The 18,266-nt window shown below is 43.8% G+C and overlaps 1 protein-coding gene across 5 annotated transcripts in view; it reads left to right on the top strand.

Annotated features, from left to right (window-relative positions):
• Window positions 1-18,266, top strand: part of MPDZ (multiple PDZ domain crumbs cell polarity complex component) — a 662,189-nt gene that overhangs the window by 447,914 nt on the left and 196,009 nt on the right. For all 5 annotated transcript variants that reach the window (XM_029605550.1, XM_029605570.1, XM_029605559.1 and 2 more), the window contains one exon: window positions 6,680-6,842. In XM_029605550.1, the coding sequence (XP_029461410.1) occupies window positions 6,680-6,842 (163 nt within the window). The remainder of the gene's footprint in view (window positions 1-6,679; window positions 6,843-18,266) is intronic.

Here is an 18,266-nt window from a genome sequence, read left to right as displayed (position 1 = left end):
TGTGAGGATCACTGTGACCAACCAGAGGTGTAAAATTTCATAGAGAAGGAATTCTAACAGCACGTTTCTATTGAACATGATAAGTAACCAGTAACCAATGAAGGAATGGTCGTGCTGGAGTGATGGGATTACATATTGGAGGTTTTATTAAGAGACGGACTTCAGAATTTTGATATTATTTGGAGAGGGTGGATAGCAGAAGCAGGAAGACCAGTGAAGAGAGAATTACAATAGTTCAATCCTGAAAAGAGAAGCGATTGAAGTACAGAGCAAAAGTTAGTAGGATCTAATAAAGGTTTTAGGTGATTCAATAGCCAAAGCTTGAAGAAGGAACATTGAGTGAGTGCTTTAATGTGATTATTCATAGACAGAGGGATCAGTGATGACTCCAAGGTTATGAACAGTTTTAGAGATAGCAGACTCTTGATTTCTGAAAATTATTTTGTCATGGATGTTGGTAATAGGAAAACCTGAGAGCAAAATAATTTCTTTTATTGATATTCAGAGCACGTCTATTGTGTTGCAACCAAACATGAATGGAGGATAAGCATAGCGTGGCAAATTGATTAAGACCCATGTGGACCTCAATGGAAAAAAAATTGTATGTCATCTGAAGAGGTTAGGGCTGTCAGCTTGGAGAAGAGATGGCTGAGGGGGGATATGATAGAGGTCTTTAAGATCATGAGAGGTCTTGAACGAGTAGATGTGAATCGGTTATTTACACTTTCGAAAAATAGAAGGACTAGGGGGGGCATTCCATGAAGTTAGCAAGTAGCACATTTAAGTCTAATCGGAGAAAATTCTTTTTCACTCAACGCACAATAAAGCTCTGGAATTTGTTGCCAGAAGATGTGGTTAGTGCAGTTAGTGTAGCTGGGTTCAAAAAAGATTTGGATGGGTTCTTGGAGGAGAAGTCCATTAACGGCTATTAATCAAGTTTACTTAGGGAATAGCCACTGCTATTAATTGCATCAATAGCATGGGATCTTCTTAGTGTTTGGGTAATTGCCAGGTTCTTGTGTTCTGGTTTGGCCTCTGTTGGAAACAGGATACTGCGCTTGATGGACCCTTGGTCTGACCCAGCATGGCAATTTATAAAAGAGTTAATCATGGAATCCAAGCATGAAGGCAAAGACACCATCATGGAGGGGCTTCGGGCACCTTCTAAAGCATTCCTTTTTATCATACAGTCAAGGCTCTGGTGTTTAGGGAGTGAGACATTCCTGAGATGAGCATACAGGTGAGAAGAGGCATGGTAAAGCTTTATTCATTTCTGCAGGAGGCTCTACAGCTTTTAAAACTGCCTAAAATGTCTGCCTTACTTTTGGCGGCTTCTAAGCAGACCACCATTTTGATAGCGGAATGCTCAGCTCTTAGGGATTCCCAGGATCATAAGTTGGAGCTGCATTTTCAGAAGATGTTTGAGGCCTCGGCCTTAAGGATCTGAGCAATGGTGCGTAGTATCTTCATGGCCTGGAGCTGTGCTGGGTTCAACAGGCTCCAGTGACTGGGAATGGGAACTCTCTTTCATCAAAAAAGGCAGAGCGTTTAGAGGCTGGGTTACCCTTTATAGCAGATGCTTTATATGACTTGCTTTAGACATCAGCCAGGAATATGATGTCTGCAGTCTCATCTAGAAGACTGCTCTGGTTGTGCAATTGGGTGGCAGATCTCTGGTCCAAGTCACAGCTGGGAATTCTCCCCTTCAAAGGCAAATTGATATTTGAAGATGGCTTGAAGCAGCTGGTGAAGCAATTGGAATCCTAGGAGCATAAGTTGCCAGATGATAAGCCCAAAGGGAACCAGAATACTTTTTTCAGTAGATAGAAGTTCTGGGATGCACGATGTTATTGTCCAGGGAAGGCTTTCTCCTTGCAGAAGCAATATCTGAACAAATCACAATTGTTTTGGGGGAGTCATAAGCCCGCTCAGGAAAGCTCCAGCTGCAGAGGGCTTAAGAGAACAATGCACTCTTCGTGCATGGGCATCAGGAGTTGCTTGAGCCAGTTTTACGAAGAGTGGCCCAAGATAACGACAGACCAGAGGTCCTATCTGTCATAAAACATGGTTACACCTTAGAATTTGCACCCAATGCATAATGCCTTTATGGTGTTTCCATGTGTATCCAGAGTCAAAGCTATTGTTCGATCCATGTTAACTTGAATGGTGGTTCCGGTGCACTCAGAGAAGCAGGAGTGAGGAAGTTACTCTTAACTATTTTGTAGTTCCATAAAATGATGACACCTATCGACCCATCCTGGATCTTAAGAAGATGAATGCATCCCTATAAGTACCTCTATTTCGGATGTAGACTTCACTCCTTCATCGCCGTGGCTCATCGTGGAAAGGTGGTCTTGGTAGCTCCAGAGTGGCATCGCCATCCATGGCTCATGGATCTGGTGAGCCTGATGTTGAATGGGTTCTTGAGACTCGGGAATCTTCGCAATCTGCTCTGTTAGGGTCCCATTTTCCTGGAGCAGGTGGATTGCTTTTGTATCATAGCCTGGATTTCAGTGGAAACATCTGAGTTTGAAGGATTATTCCGACAAAGTGATTACAAGAAAAGCCTTCACTTCCTTGGTATATGTACGGGTGTGAAAGGTGTTTGAGGCCTGGTATCTTGAGGTGGGAGTCTCTCCGCTTCAAGCTTCTGTTCCCAGAATGCTTTCCTTTTTGCAAAATGGCTTACAGAAGGAGCTTGCCCTGAATTCTTTTAGGGTGCAAGTGGTGGTCTTGGTATGTTACAGGGGAAGCATACATAATGCATCCTTGACATCTCATCTGGACATAGTGAAATCTCTCAAAAGGATGAAGCACTTGCTTCCCCCAGTGTTGCAGATGGTTCTTCTATGGAACCTTAATTTGGTCTTATAGGCCTTATGTAACTCAGCTTTTGAACCTCTAAGTAGGACAATGTTGAAAGCCTCACCCTAAAGGCAGCCTTTTTAGTGGTGATCTGTTTGGCGAGACATATTTCTGAGTTACGGGTCTTGTCATATTTGGGATCCTTTCCTTCAGTTTTTGGAGGCTAGGGTTTCCCTTCACATGGTGTCATCCTTTTTGCCAAAGGCGGTGTTTGCCTTTTATTTGAGTCAGTCCACAGAATTGCCTGCTTTCTGGAATTTTCTTCACTTGCCCAAGAGCTTCATGTTTTGGATGTGTGTAGCATCCTCTTGCACAATTTAAAGGTCAACAATAGATTTTGCAAGACGGATTATCTGATTGCACTATTTAGCAGGCATAACAAAAGGAAGAAGGCTTTGAAAGCATTGATTTCCAGGTGGATTAAAGAAGCTATTGCTTCTGCTTATGTATGTAAAGGCATTTCCAGTTGTGGAGGGGCTGTGGGCTTATTCCACTAGGGCACAGACTGCACCCTAGGCTGAATGTTAGTTGGTGTCGCCACAGATCTGTAGGACGGTGACTTTGTCTGCATTGCAGAATTTTGCCAAGCATTACAGGCTGGATGTTTGAGCTACGGACTTAGCTGGGTATGGGGAGAGTGTGTTGCAAGCAGACCTTTTGGGTTCCTGCCTAGTTTAGGGAAGCGTGGGTACATCGCATGTCTCGACTGATCTAGCAGACAATAAGGAAAGGAAAATTAGTTCTTAGCTGCTAATTTTCATTTGAATCCCGCGGATCAGTCAAGAAATCCGCCCTGTGTTGCTAAAGACTACTTTTTTTTTCTTTGTGTATATATGTCAAAAGTTGCCTTGTTTGGCATTCGAATTCCGTGATCCTCTAGTTCAAAGTTACCTTTTCCCTGCACAATCAAATGTAGGGGTTTTGTTTGTAGGTTTGTTTCTTGACTTGGATACAGTTCATTCTGAGTGACTGTAGGTGGCACATTGTCTTATGTACTACTGGTAGTGTAAAGCTTTTCTTCTATCTCCATCTGCTGATAGGGGAGAAAAACCCATGCATCTGGACTGATCTATGTGACTCAAAGAATGAAATTTAGCAGGTAAGAGCCAATTTTCCTCATCCCTTTGAAACTGGGTAGTATATTTAGTAAGAGAATGCAGATATCTAATTGAACATCTTTGCGCTGAAAAATTGAAACCAGATACATGTCAGTGGTTCTTTAACAAGACTGACTCAGAGCTCTCTCCAATTTACATAGACAGGCAACTTGAGTTTTGCTAATTACGCAATTAGGGCCAGATTTTCAAAAGGTTACGCTTGTAAATCCTCTGGTGGTCCGGGGTGGGGGCGTGGCCAGAGGCCTCTGCACAGCCGCTGGGCTGGGGATCGCGCGCGAGCAGTTGGCCGGCACGCGCAACTTACTTAAGCCCCAGGGCTGAAGTAAGTTTTAAAACAAAAAAAAGAAATCAGCAAAGGTAGAGGGGAAAGGGCGGGGGAGGTAGGGGAAGGGAAGGTGGGGTGGGGGGGGGTAAGGAAGTTCCCTCCCAGGCTGCTCCGATTTTGGAGCGGCCTGGGAGGGAACAGGGGAAGGCAGTGGGGCTCGGATAGGGCTCGGTGTGCGGAAGGTGCACAATTGTGCACCCCCTTGCGCGCGCCGACCACGGATTTTATAGCATGCGCGCGCCTGCACATGCATGTTATTAAATCAGGCATACATGTGCGCACGCGTGTTAAAATCCGGCCCATAATGGCCAACTTTTTGAGAGTGAGGAAATCCAAAAGCTGTGTCGCTGAGGACTGCAAAGCAGCTATCAGATACAGCAGATAAAACATGAAACACAATTCTCTAAGTGCTTTACCCACTCCTATTCACTTCTATTAAGGTTCAGCACAGGCTAGTGTTTTTTTGTATCTTGCTGTATACCCTGCCAAGAAAATAAGTATTGTTTTTGTTCTTTTAAAATTTCCCAAAATTATAAGGTCATTCATCAAAATGTGTTGGCGTTAACGCATGCATTATGAACAATAACACGAGGCATGAATGCAAATATTTTGGAGGGGCAGGATCAGGGAAGAGTTTGGGCGCAATTTAGTAAAATGAGAGGCAATATCACATCGTACAATAGCATAATGCATGCTATCGCATGGTTTTAACGCCGGAAATAACTACACCTTTTTTCCTGGCATTAGGCTGTGCGATATGCCCGAAATGGCCATAACCCAATTTGTGATAAATTTTTGGAATTGCATTTTGGCAATTTCTAGGCTTGGGAGGGGAGAAGGGTAGAGAGGAGAGGAGTGAGTTAGAGGTAGGTAGAGAGAGAGAGCCTCTGGGTAGGGCCTCACTTTGACATCATTTGGAGTGAGGAAAAACTCACAAAGATGAAATTTTGTACTATGTTATCTCACCCTAGCTTGATGGTTATAGAGTCCGTCAAGCTAGGATGAGAGAACATTGTGAGACTTTCCTCACTCCAAATGATGTAAAATCTTCACCAAGGTGTACTGTGCTGTTCGTACATCTCATTTTACATGTGAAACTGGCCTCTAAACCCTAAACCACCACCAACACCTCACCTCGACCTATTAGATGGCCTTCCTCTAGAGATATAAATACTTCACCACTACAAGGGCCTTGTAGATATTCAGTCTCTCTCTCTCTCTCTCTCTCTCTCTCTCTCTCTCTCTCTCTCTCGCTCCTTAGCACAAAATGTGAAAAAAATAGGGATTATCGCAGGGTGCGCTAAGTTTATCACACCACATCGCAGGGTGCGCTAAGTTTATCACACCACGCGATACTACCGATGCAAACTGGTAAGTTACCGCATGGTGCGGTAATTCTAAAATTTCCCTAAACACGCCCTTTTTTTAACGCGAGCGTTATCAATGCGTTAATAACGCATTTTGATGAATCTAGAATTGGATTTTGTGTACTAAAATTGCTAATAGTGGAAGTTAAATGGTATATTTTTAAATAAATAAATAAATAGATAGATCATGTGCACTATTTGTCCTTATGGAAGGTAATTTTATAACTGCAGGTAGGACTATATTATTTTAAAGCAAACTTATGTGCTTACATTTACTTTGAAAACACTTGGGTAATTAGCCTGGTACACACACAGATTAACTTGCAGAAAGTTACACCTCAGCTTTAGAAGGCATGTATATACTTTTTGAAATAAAAATAAATATTCACATATATTCCAACTCTGTCCGGATTGCCTCTTTCTAGTTTGGTAAAAGTACACACATTGCGCTCAAGCAGACATTGTAATGGCTATTTATGCACAAGTGCACGAATTTATACACATAAATGGCTTGGAAATTCATTCCTTAGCATGCAAAATTTAACTGTTCACCGTGAATATAGCTATTTTTTATGTGTAATTTTATGCTTGTGAAATTTCAGGCAAATTCATTGTTTAGTGATCACAATGCAAAATTATATATAGCAGCTCATAAAAAATGTACACTAAAACTGTGTAAAAAAATCCTTCACAAACTTGATTTCACAAAAAACTGTAATTACATCTATGATATAGTTGGTAGAAAAAGTACACTTGTTATTTTGCTACCAATTTATTTGCATAGAAGTTTCAGTAGCAAAATAGTGCACACTAAAGTGCAAGCAAAGATTGGCACAGAATTGTATATTGGCCTTCTAGTTTGTACCCTAAAATAAAAATTCTGCCTCTTGCACTTTCATATATAGCTTGTGTTACTATATTATGTAAATGTTTTTACATCTCAGTCTTTTCCAGTTTGTTTTCCCCTGAGTCTGGTTACCACAGCATTCTCTTGTTCTCTGCAGGCATCCAGTCAATCAGATTCAGAACCAGAAAAGACTTCAATATGCAATTTGCCTCTACCTCCTCCTTCAGAATTTTCAGAAGTGAGTAGTGATAGCATACAATCAGCCTGCAGCATTATCTCTGAAGACCCAGAAACAGAAGATGAATTTGGCTACAGCTGGAGTAAGTGATATTTTGTAGAAGATTAATTACCTAGCATTGGAATATGCTAGTAATTTATATGGCTAAATTTTCAAAAATATACAGTTGTATAGTTTTTAACTCATGTTAAACACACACAAAAAAAAGCTAGAGCGTGAAAACATTGAAGTAAACTCATCTTAGTCTGACTTTCCTCACTCCAAATCACGTCAAATCTTCACCGAGGTCTATTGTGCTGTTCATATGTCTCACTCTGCATTTAAATCTGGCCCCAAAACCCTAGATCATAACCAAAGTCTGACCTCGAGCTACTAGCTGGCCTTTCTATAGTGATATAAATAGTTGACTACAATGAAAGCTTTGTAATCTCTCTCTCTCTCTCGTCTGAAGATTTTGTGGGGTGCGATAAAGTACTTATATGAAGCACTAATATAGCACACCGTTCGGTAACTCTTGAATTCTTATAGTCACGCCTACATCTCTGAAACAGGCAGAGGTTAGTCCACTTCTAAAAAAACAAAACAAAACAAAAAAAAACCCAACCTTGACCCAACTGAGCCAACAAACTATAGACCGATTTCAACACTACCCTTTAATTAAAAAATTTTAGAATCTGCAGTACTGGCGCAACTTACGGATCATCTAGACAAACATGATTTACTTGACCCTCATCAATATGGCTTCAAACATGGTCTGAATACCGAATTTCTTTTGTCTCTGATAGATACACTCAGACGTGACATTGATTCTGGCTGACAATATTTGCTTGTCTCTTTAGACATTTCTTCAGCCTTTGATACAGTTGATCATAACATCCTACTCTATCGTCTGCAGGAGTTCGATCTCAGTAGTACGGTTCTCACATGGTTCCGCTCATACCTGTTTCAGTTTTAATTATTGGGTGTTATTTGATATGTGTGCTGTTTTGAAATATTTTATTGATGTTTAGGAAATTTTAAAATTATATATTAGGGAGGGGGGTGCTTCTGTCCTGGGAGCCAAATACTTTAGGTACGCCTCTGCCTCTGGCAATGAAATCCAGAGCTTAATTGTGCATTGAGTGAAAACATTTTCTCCAATTTGTTTTGCAGTTAGGGTAGAGGAGGTGCAGGTTTATGGAGGACAAGGATCTGTAAACCTTCTAACTATGGCAAAAAGAACTTTAGGGTTGTATCCAATTTTCCGGATTTTTTGAGAAAAATGATCTTTCATAACAGTGTTCTCAGCAGATTGAAAAGTGACTATGAGTGAGCGAAATGATTGTGCGTATTCAGATATAGGTGTTTTTTTTCCATCTTCGTTTCGCCTTTCTGAGTAGCTGGCATATGAGAACAACGTTTTGGGATTTTAGCCAAGGTGAAGAGGCAGATTTCAGGTGATTAAGCAATTTAAGTGGAGCTACTTCAGTTAGGGCGAAGTCGAGTAGAGTATTCCATTCTTGTACTGCATCTTAGGTATTATAAAAGGATTTTTAAAATCTCCCACTCTCCATATGGGAAAATTGGTTCTTAGCTGCTAGTTTTCGTTCTTGTAGTACCACAGATCAGTCCAGACTCCTTGGTTTTGCCTCCCTTCCAGCAGATGGAGACAGAGAAAGTTTTGCTGAGACTGGCATATAACCTGATGTGCCTCCTGCAGTCCCTCAGTATTGACCTGTACCCAATCCCAGATACCACTGAACCTAAACAAACACATTCCTCCTATAAACCCGTTCCTCCAAATGAGCAGAAGGATGTGGAAACCGCCCCTTAATGGGAACAATCCTTTTCAAAAAGAAAACGAGAAGAAACCTATGCCTTTCTTCAGTCTAATTACAAGAATAGAATGAGTGGACTCTTCAATCCTCTTCCCCTAAATGGGCTGGACTCTGGATTGATCTGTAGGAATGAAAATTAGCAGGTAAGAACCAATTTTCCTTTCCCTGTACGTACCCAGATCAGTCCAGACTCTTGGGATGTACCAAAGCTTCCCTAACCAGGGTGGGACTGCTCGAAATACACTTTCACTAAAGCCCATGGCCTCTGGGGCCTGGGCATCCAAATGATAATGCCTGGCGAAAGTGTGCAATGACTTCCAAGTAGCCGCTCTGCTAATCTCTTGTGACGACACTTACTGGAATTCAACCTAGGATGCTGCTTGCGACAGAGTAGAGTGAGCTCTAAATCCTCAGGGATACAGCGACCTTGACATATGTAAGCCGTATCTATTGACTCTTTCAGCCACCTTGCTATGATGGCTTTTGAAGCTTTATGTCCCTTCTTTGCGCCACTTCATAGTACAAAAAGATGATCTGATAGCCAAAAGGTATTAGTGACCCTTTTCATATCCAAAAGTCTCAACTCTGTTGTGTGAGGCGTAGACGTATTCAGATTTGGAAAAGCCAGTAGCACCACTGACTGATTCAAATGAAAAGGCGATACCTTTTTGGGCGGATACCTTTTTGGGCAGAAAAGAAGGAACTGTACGCAACGAGACCCCATCATCTGAAATCCTCAGAAAAGGATCCCTGCATGAAAGAGCCTGTAGCACTGAAATCCTCCTAGCGGAACAAACTGCCACCAAGAAAACAACTTTTAAGGTAAGATAATTCATAGTTGCGCTTCGAAGCAGTTCTGTACTTGGACCGGTGCTTTTCAATATATATATATAAATGATCTGGAAAGGAATACGACAAGTGAGGTTATCAAATTTGCAGATGATACAAAATTATTCAGAGTAGTTAAATCACAAGCAGACTGTGATACATTGCAGGAGGCCCTTGCAAGACTTGAAGATTGGGCATCCAAATGGCAGATGAAATTTAATGTGGACAAGTGCAAGGTGTTGCATATAGGGGAAAATAACCCTTCCTGTAGTTACACGATGTTAGGTTCTATATTAGGAGCTTCCACCCAGGAAAAAGATCTAGGCATCATAGTGGATAATACTTTAAAATCATCAGCTCAGTGTGCTGCAGCAGTCAAAAAAGCAAATAGAATGTTAGGAATTATTAGGAAGGGAATGGTTAATAGAATGGAAAATGTCATAATGCCTCTATATCGCTCCATGGTGAGACCGCACCTTGAATACTGTGTACAATTCTGGTCGCCGCATCTCAAAAAAGATATAGTTGCGATGGAGAAGGTACAGAGAAGGGCAACCAAAATGATAAAGGGGATGGATCAGCTTCCCTATGAGGAAAGGCTGAAGAGATTAGGGCTGTTCAGCTTGGAGAAGAGACGGCTGAGGGGGGATATGATAGAGGTCTTTAAGATCATGAGAGGTCTTGAACGAGTAGATGTGACTCGGTTATTTTCACTTTCGAATAATAGAAGGACTAGGGGGCATTCCATGAAGTTAGCAAGTAGCACATTTAAGACTAATCGGAGAAAATTCTTTTTCACTCAACGCACAATAAAGCTCTGGAATTTGTTGCCAGAGGATGTGGTTAGTGCAGTTAGTGTAGCTGTGTTCAAAAAAGGTTTGGATAAGTTCTTGGAGGAGAAGTCCATTAATGGCTATTAATCAATTTTACTTAGGGAATAGCCACTGCTATTAATTGCATCAGTAGCATGGGATCTTCTTAGTGTTTGGGTAATTGCCAGGTTCTTGTGGCCTGGTTTTGGCCTCTGTTGGAAACAGGATGCTGGGCTTGATGGACCCTTGGTCTGACCCAGCATGGCAATTTCTTATGTTCTTAAAAGGAGCCGTACACAAACCCATAGAAATTGTCAAGGCGGGGCACAATTTACTCACTGGAGGTTGCAAATGCTTCGTACCCCGGAGAAAACGCACCACATCCGAGTATGACGCTAGGGCTGCTCCCCGAATCTTTCCTCTAAGACAGCCTAAAGCCACCACCTGGACCCTGAAGGAACTGAAAGCCAAACCCTTCGCCAACGCCCACTGCAAAAAGGCCAAAATTTGTGCTACAGATGCTCGAGTAGGATCAATTCCTTGTTCTGCGTTCCAGGAGTCAGACTGTCCACACTCTGACATAAGCTAAGGAAGTTGAAGACTTTCTAGTCTGTAACATAGTGGAAATGACATCTTCAGAATAACCTTTACTCCTCAAAACGCATCCTCTTGAAAGCAAAGCCGCGAGATGGAAGCGATCTGCCTGTTCTGAGGATATGGGGCTTTGACTCAGAAGGTTGGAAAGACGAGCAAGGCGCAGTGGACTTGATCAAATCCGCAAACCAGGGCCAACGAGGCCACTCTAGCACCACTAGAATCACCTCTCCCGGATGAATCTCTGCACCGCAACACTGCCTAATAGCGGCCATGGTGGAACACTTACAATAGAACCCTTCGCGGCCATTGGAGCATCAAGGCGTCGACTCCTTCCACTACGCATTCCCTCCTGATGAAGTGAAGCACCTTGGCATTTCGTGGCATCACCATCAAGTTGAAGCAGGGTGTACCCCATTTGCGATGGAGAAGCTGCATCATTTCCTCAGACAACTCCCACTACCCAGAATCTAGCTTCTGATGACTGAGGAAATCTGCCTGAACATTGTCTTTGTTCTGTGTGAGAGGCTGCCAATAACTCCAGATGTTGTTCTGCCTAGCTAACTAGCTTCTGGGCCTCTTGAGCAACCGCCCGACTTTTGGTTCCTTCTTGTTGGTTGATGTAAGCCACCATTGTCGCATTGTCCGATAAAATCCTTACCGGCTGTCCTTGTAACAGAGGCAGAAAAACTTGCAACCTGATGCGCACCACCCTCGTCTCCAAACGATTGAAGGACCGTGACAACCTCCTCCGGTGACACAGTCCCTGCGCCGACTGCATCTGACACACAGCCCTCCAGCCAGCGAGGGTTGGCGTCGGTTATAACCACTATCCAGCTTGGAACTTCCAAGGCTACACCCCTGCTTTAGTGGTCGTGACCAAGCCACCATGAAAGACTTGACCTGGCTACCTCTGTAAGAAGCAACGGTAGATGAAACTGCTCTGACAACGGATCCCATCTGGACAGCAATGCGCCCTGCAGTGACTTCATATGAGCAAACGCCCAAGGAACCAAATCCAAAGTGGAAGCCATGGCACCAAGAACCTGCAGGTAATCCCAGACTCTGGGAACAATCATCTCCAAAAAACTGCGAACCTGACTCTGCAGCCTGTCTATCTACTCTTTGGTGAGAAACGCTCTTCCGATCCTGTGTCGAACCTCACCCCCAGGTACTGCAACACCTGAGAAGGGGGTCAACTGACTTTTTGACAGATTCACAAACCAACCTAGGGCCCGTAAGTGCTACAGCATCACTGCCTGACTGCAAAGAGCCTCTGACTTCGCTCAAATAAGTCAATTGTCACGATATGGGTGAATCAAGATGCCCTCCTTCCTGAGGGCATGTCCATCATCTTGATGAAGGTTCTTGGGGTCATTGCCAGCCCGAAGGGCAGAGCGCAAAACTGAAAGTGTGACCTAAGAACCATAAACCAGAGAAATCTGTGATGATCCAGCCAGATTGCTATATGTAAGTGAGCTTTGGTCAAATCTAGAGATGCCAAAAATTCTGCTTTGCGCATGGTGGCTATTAATAAATGTAGGGTCTCCATACGAAAACGAGGGACTCTGAGAACCGCCTTCACCTTTCTCTGATCCAATAGAGGGTGGAAGGTCCCTTCTATTTTTGGGACCACAAAATAAATGGAATACCTTCGCATTCCCCGCTCCCCAGTGGGGGGACTGCATGATGGCTCCCAGCATTTGTAAACAGCTGATGGTCTCCCGAACCATCCGTCATTTGTTTGCTTAGGTGCAAGGAGACACCATAAACATGTCCTTTAGGGGGCGAGCAAATTCTAAAGCGTAACCATGTCTTATCACACTTAGGACCCACTGATCCGTTGTGATATTGGCCCTTAGAGTCAACTGACCTCCTATAGCCGGCACTGAGTAGTGGACCGGCCTCAATTCGTTGTGCGGACTTGGATCCCAACCTCCCTGGCTGAAACATTCCCTATCTGGCTTTTGACCTCGAAAGGACTAGTCCCAAAATTGCTGCTTGCTAGATCCTTGTCTTTGGGCATCTCCCAACATCAGATTCTTCCGAAAATGCCGATTCATCCGCAAACTAGGCCGTGAGGAGTAGGCACCCTTGCCACCCTTCGGCTTATCCTCTGACAGCTTATGGGACTTATTCTTGCCCAGCTGCTTCACCAGCTCCTCTAAGTCCTCTCCGAACAAGAGCTTCCTCTTGAAGGGTAACGCTCCTAATTGGGACTTAGACTAAACATCTACCGGGGAGCCTTACCGACAGAGAAGCCGTGCCAAAAGGCGTTCGGGTGAGAGGGACCAATCCGGAGGTGTCGAGACCTGACTTCCCTATCCTGACATCATCAAAGCCTGCTGGCTGCACCTATTTATATCTTAGGGCAGTGGGAGAGAGGTGGGAGCCTTACCGACAGAGAAGCCACGCTGAAAGGCTTTCAGGTGAGAGGGACCAATCCGGAGGTGTTGAGACCTGACTTCCCTATCCTGACGTCATCAAAGCCTGCCGGCTGCACTTATTTAAATCTTAGTGCAGCGGCACGCAGCCGCCGGCGCGCTGCCAAAGCCACGCACCAAAGGGGCGCACCCCTGGGAGAGAATTCTTTCTGTAAAGTTTCTTTGCCGGAGAAGCGGGCCCTGATGGGGAAAAAGAGGAAGATAAGACCTGTTGCTTCTACTCCTGTCGGAAAAGAGATTAAAGGACCGATGGACCAACATATTCTCAGAAGGGTGAGTCTAACCTCGAGAGAGGTTATTCCTGACATTTCCTTTTCGTCGGGAGCCTCTAGTAGTCCTGCCCAATACCAGGATCCCAATTTAACCTCTAGAGTTCATGGGGCTAGCAATGTAGCTAACCCTGGTTTGATGAAATTAACATCTCCAACAGACAGAGGAGGTACTCCACCAGGTCAGGATGAGATCTCTCTACCATCTGTTGAAAAAAATATGGGGGTTGGTATTTCCTTGGGCTCAGAGTTAGAGATGACCAATCCTGACAATATAACACTGGTGGATGTCTGGAAAGCCATCACTAAAATGGAAAAGATGCTGTCTTTATCCATGGCCCAATCCACCAACTTTATTTTGGAGACCAGGAACACACTGGAAGACCACAGCAAGTGCATTATACACTTGGAATCAGTGAGTGCAACCTCTTCTTCACAGATAATGTCCTTACAAGCATCTGGGACTACTTTTATAAAAGACTCACTAATGATATATAAGCAATTAGAGGGATTAGAGAACAATTAGAGAACAATATAAGCAATTAGAGGGATTATGAGGTGTAAAAATTTAAGATTTTTGAACTTTCCAACTACCAGATTAATCTCAGCTCAAGAATTATTTAAAAAATATGCAAAATATGTTTTGTGTATTTCAAAGGATATGCTTATATCTAAATTGTATTATGCATCCAATATAAAAAGAGGGGTAGTAGCACAAGAGGGGGAATTAGATGTTATTTCAACAGATAGTCCAAATCTAACAGCTTTTCTGGAGACATCTGTTGATGATATACAAACTAGAGCCACTTTAAAAGTGGTCTTTAGTCTAGAGCAATAAAGAAATCTGGTCCTCCAGAATTATTTTAAAAACAAAGATTTTAGCTTCTGCGGTCAAAAGGTCCCGGTGTTCCCAGATGTCTCTAGGAGCACACAATTAAGGAGGAAGCAGTTTCTATCAATGAGGCAGAGAGTACTGGGCCTAGGGGCCACGTTCTTTCTCAAGTTCCCTCGCAAGTGTTTGGTCACTTTACATAAGAATAAATTTGTCTTTACAGAACCTGCCCACCTTGAAGTATTTCTTGTAGATAAAGGTGGATGAGGGCATAGTAACAGTCTTTATTTTTGGGATTAATTTAAACTGGTAAAAAAAAAAAATATTCTCCAAAATACACATTGTTGTGATTTTCTGTTATAAAAGTTTTCTTTTCTTCTCTTGCTCCCTTATAAAGTGGACTATAAACTTTGGAAGTACATGTTTTGATTTATCTATTTTAGTTTTCTTTTTGTTGGAGAAATGTGTATTGTAATCCAAAAACTTTTCTTGTTTCTCTTTTCATTGTAAAATATAATAAGAATTTTAATAAACTATAAATTAAAAAAAAAGACAAAACATCCACCGACCAGTTCTGCACCAAACTAGCAGTCTGGCCAAAACCGCTGACATCATAGTCCTGGAGGATGTTCGAATGAGATCATGCAACGCATCTGCTCCATAGACCACCAAGGCTTCCAGCTGCTCAGCCTGCTTGGCTTCTGATGCTTTATACAGTCATTTTATCAGACTGTAATCGCTGAACCCAGCGTAAACCAGCCTGCAGCGTGAAACTGCTGCACACCACATCACGAATACCCAGATCAGATACCTCAGAAATCTTTTTGAGATGGACCTCTATCTTCCTGTCCTGCATATCCTTAAGCATAGCAGAACCAACCACAGGAATAGTCGTCATCTTAGTGGCAGCCAACACTGAGGGATCCATCTTTGGCATCCGCAACAACTCCATAGTTTCCTCTGGCAACGAATATAACTTATCCATAGCCTTGCCAACCTTTAAACTGATAGCCGGAATTTCCCACTCCCAGAGTACCAGCTTCTTCACTGACTTATGGAATGGAAAAGCCTTTGCTGGACCTCTCACGCCCTGCATGACCGGATTCACTTCTTCATGATTCAATTCCTCTTCGGTACTTTAATTCCCAGTTCCTTAAGGATATACGGAATCAGGGGCCACAACTCCTCTCTGTGGAAAAGATGAACCACCTTAGGATCGTCCCCTTCCACTGTTGGAACTTGGCCCCACCCCTCCTCTGGATCCTGAAGGTCTGGGGAAGAACCCATGTCCAGAGGGTCCACTACCGGAGACTCATCGACCTCCGACTCTCTGGAGGGCTCGTCCGCATTTTCCAACAGCACAGCTTGACCCAGGAGTCGCCGAACCCTGTTTTACTCACTCGCATCTGTTTGGCCCTTTTGGCCTGACACAGCTCCTGTGTGTCCTCAAACCTGGAAGGTGGTGTCCCACAGCCCTCCTGGCAAGATAAGCCCTGTGTAGAAGGAGCACAAAATCTGGAGAAAAACTTGCTGGGTCCTCAGGATCTTGATTTAAAAGATCCTCCTCCTCCCCAGACAAAGGTTCCCAGGAATCCTGAGCTTCTGCGGGCCTTCCATCATCTGGGGAGAGCAGTGGAGTCAGAGCTCCTGCTCCTCCTGCCCTCTCAGCTGCTGACTGAAAGGAATCCAAAATGGTCACCATTCCCGCAGATACCGCAAAAGGGTTGCCCACTGAAACCGCATCTCCCTCGCTCTGCACTGCAGCCCGTTTCCAGACAATCACCCCTGCCAACATTCCTGAGCTGCCCTCTTACCCGGAGAGACAGCGAGAACAGAGGCCGCTCTGTGCAAGAGGCGCGCACTTCTCTACAAGCCGCACATTGGCTGCCATGCGGCATGGCATCCGTCAGAGCGATCGCACGAGAGATAAACTGTCACCAGGGGGATGCCTGAGAGAAACGCTGGCCACCCGCCAGGCTGCCTCGGATTGCCCCACCGCTCAAACCACGCTAATAGAACAGAAAGAAAAGAAGGCTTCCCTTTTTTTTTTGTTTTAAACTTTAAAGAAAAGAACAGGGACTTAACAGCAAATACCTCCCTGAAGTTGGGCAGCAGGCTCCTGGTGTCCTCCTGGGGGGGGGAAGGGAGCTGGTATCACCAATATCCTCCCTCCCCCGGGCAAAGAAAAGGGCTGACACAAAAAAAGGGTTACCAACCTCCTGCTATTCAACCTTTCGACCAGAAGGGATGGCCCATCAGGACCTGCCAACCTTCTGAGAGGAACGCCTGCTGGCTGAAAATCTAACTTTTACTATAATTACCTATAATCTCTTTTTTTATTCTTATAAACTAAGCCTAAGACTGCAGGTTTTGCACCATCACCATCTGCTGGAGGCAGAGAAATAATGAGGGACTGCAGGTGGCACACCAGGTTATTTACCAGTCTCAGCAAAACTTTCACTGTCTCCATCTGCTGGAAGAAAAAGGAAACCCAGGCGACTGGATTGATCTGGGTATGTACAAGGAGCTGTCATCCTAAGATTGTTGTAGACTGAGGACACACACACACACACATGCTCATTCTGTATGCAGTGCAACAATGGAAAAGCAGAAAATTAATATTCCTCAAAACAATACAATCAAGAAATATAAATCAATCAAGTTTACTTAGGGAATAGCCACTGCTATTAATTGCATCAGTAGCATGGGATCTTCATAGTGTTTGGGTATTTGCCAGGTTCTTGTGGCCTGGTTTGGCCTCTGTTGGAAACAGGATGCTGGGCTTGATGGACCCTTGGTCTGACCCAGCATGGCAATTTCTTAAGTTCTTAATAGTAAAATAATACTAAAAATATTATTTCAAAACAGCTGATGCATAGAATAATATTCAGTAACTAGAAGCTGCTGGACAAATTTTTAAAAATTTCCTAAACATCAATAAAATATTTCAAAACAGCAGACATCAGATAACACTCAGTAATTAAAACTAATAAGGATTTTAAAATACCCCACCCTCCTTACCTGTCACGCTGAGATTGTCATGAAATGGGGGTACACACACACAGAGACACAAACAAAATATGCTCCCTCTGTCTCTCACACACATACACGCTTGGTGAAAGACAGAGGGAGCTTGAGTATGTTTGTGTGAAAGAGACAGACACACGTTTCCTCTATCTCTCTGTCACACATACACACTTCCTCTGTATCTCTCACACATGATTCCCGTCTCACCTACGTGTTCGCATGCGTATATGTACGCACACACATACCTTCCTCGCTCTCACCCCCTCACAAAGGCATCCTCTCATACACACCCACAGGCACCCTCTTATACACAGGCGCGCACACACTCAAACGCTTCTATACACTCACTGTCTCATACACCCACAGGCATCCTCACATACATACACACCCTCATATACACACACCCATACCTATGCCCTCATACACACATCCCTCTCATACATTGGCAATTGTTGTCACAGAGCCAGTCTCTCGCTTCTTCTGCCACTGGCTCTGGGAGACGCAGGCGACACCACTGGGCCGCTTCCACAGGACCTTGCTTTTGCTGGTGGGGAGTGGAAACCCAGCCAGCAAATCACTGCTCCGTGCCATCTCAGGACCCTTCCTGCTGGTGGCAATGACACCCCTCTCCCTGTTGTCACCCGGGGCGGATTGCCCGCCCCTCTCCCCTTAGTAAGCCTCTGGCCAGAGGATGTGGTTAAGGTATTTAGCGTAACTGCGTTTAAAAAAGTTTGGGTAAGTTCCTGGAGGAGAAGTAAATAAACTGTTGTTAACCAAGTAGACTTAAGAGATAGCCACTCCTTATCACTTCGCAATAGCAACGTGTAATCTATTTACTGTTTGAGATCTTGCCAGGTACTTGTGCCTGAATTGGTCACTGTTG

This window comes from Rhinatrema bivittatum, chromosome 1, assembly GCF_901001135.1.
Source record: "Rhinatrema bivittatum chromosome 1, aRhiBiv1.1, whole genome shotgun sequence".
Classification (NCBI taxonomy): domain Eukaryota; kingdom Metazoa; phylum Chordata; class Amphibia; order Gymnophiona; family Rhinatrematidae; genus Rhinatrema; species Rhinatrema bivittatum.
The sequence above is the reverse complement of the archived record's forward strand: the minus strand, read 5'-3'. Positions and strand labels throughout refer to the sequence as shown.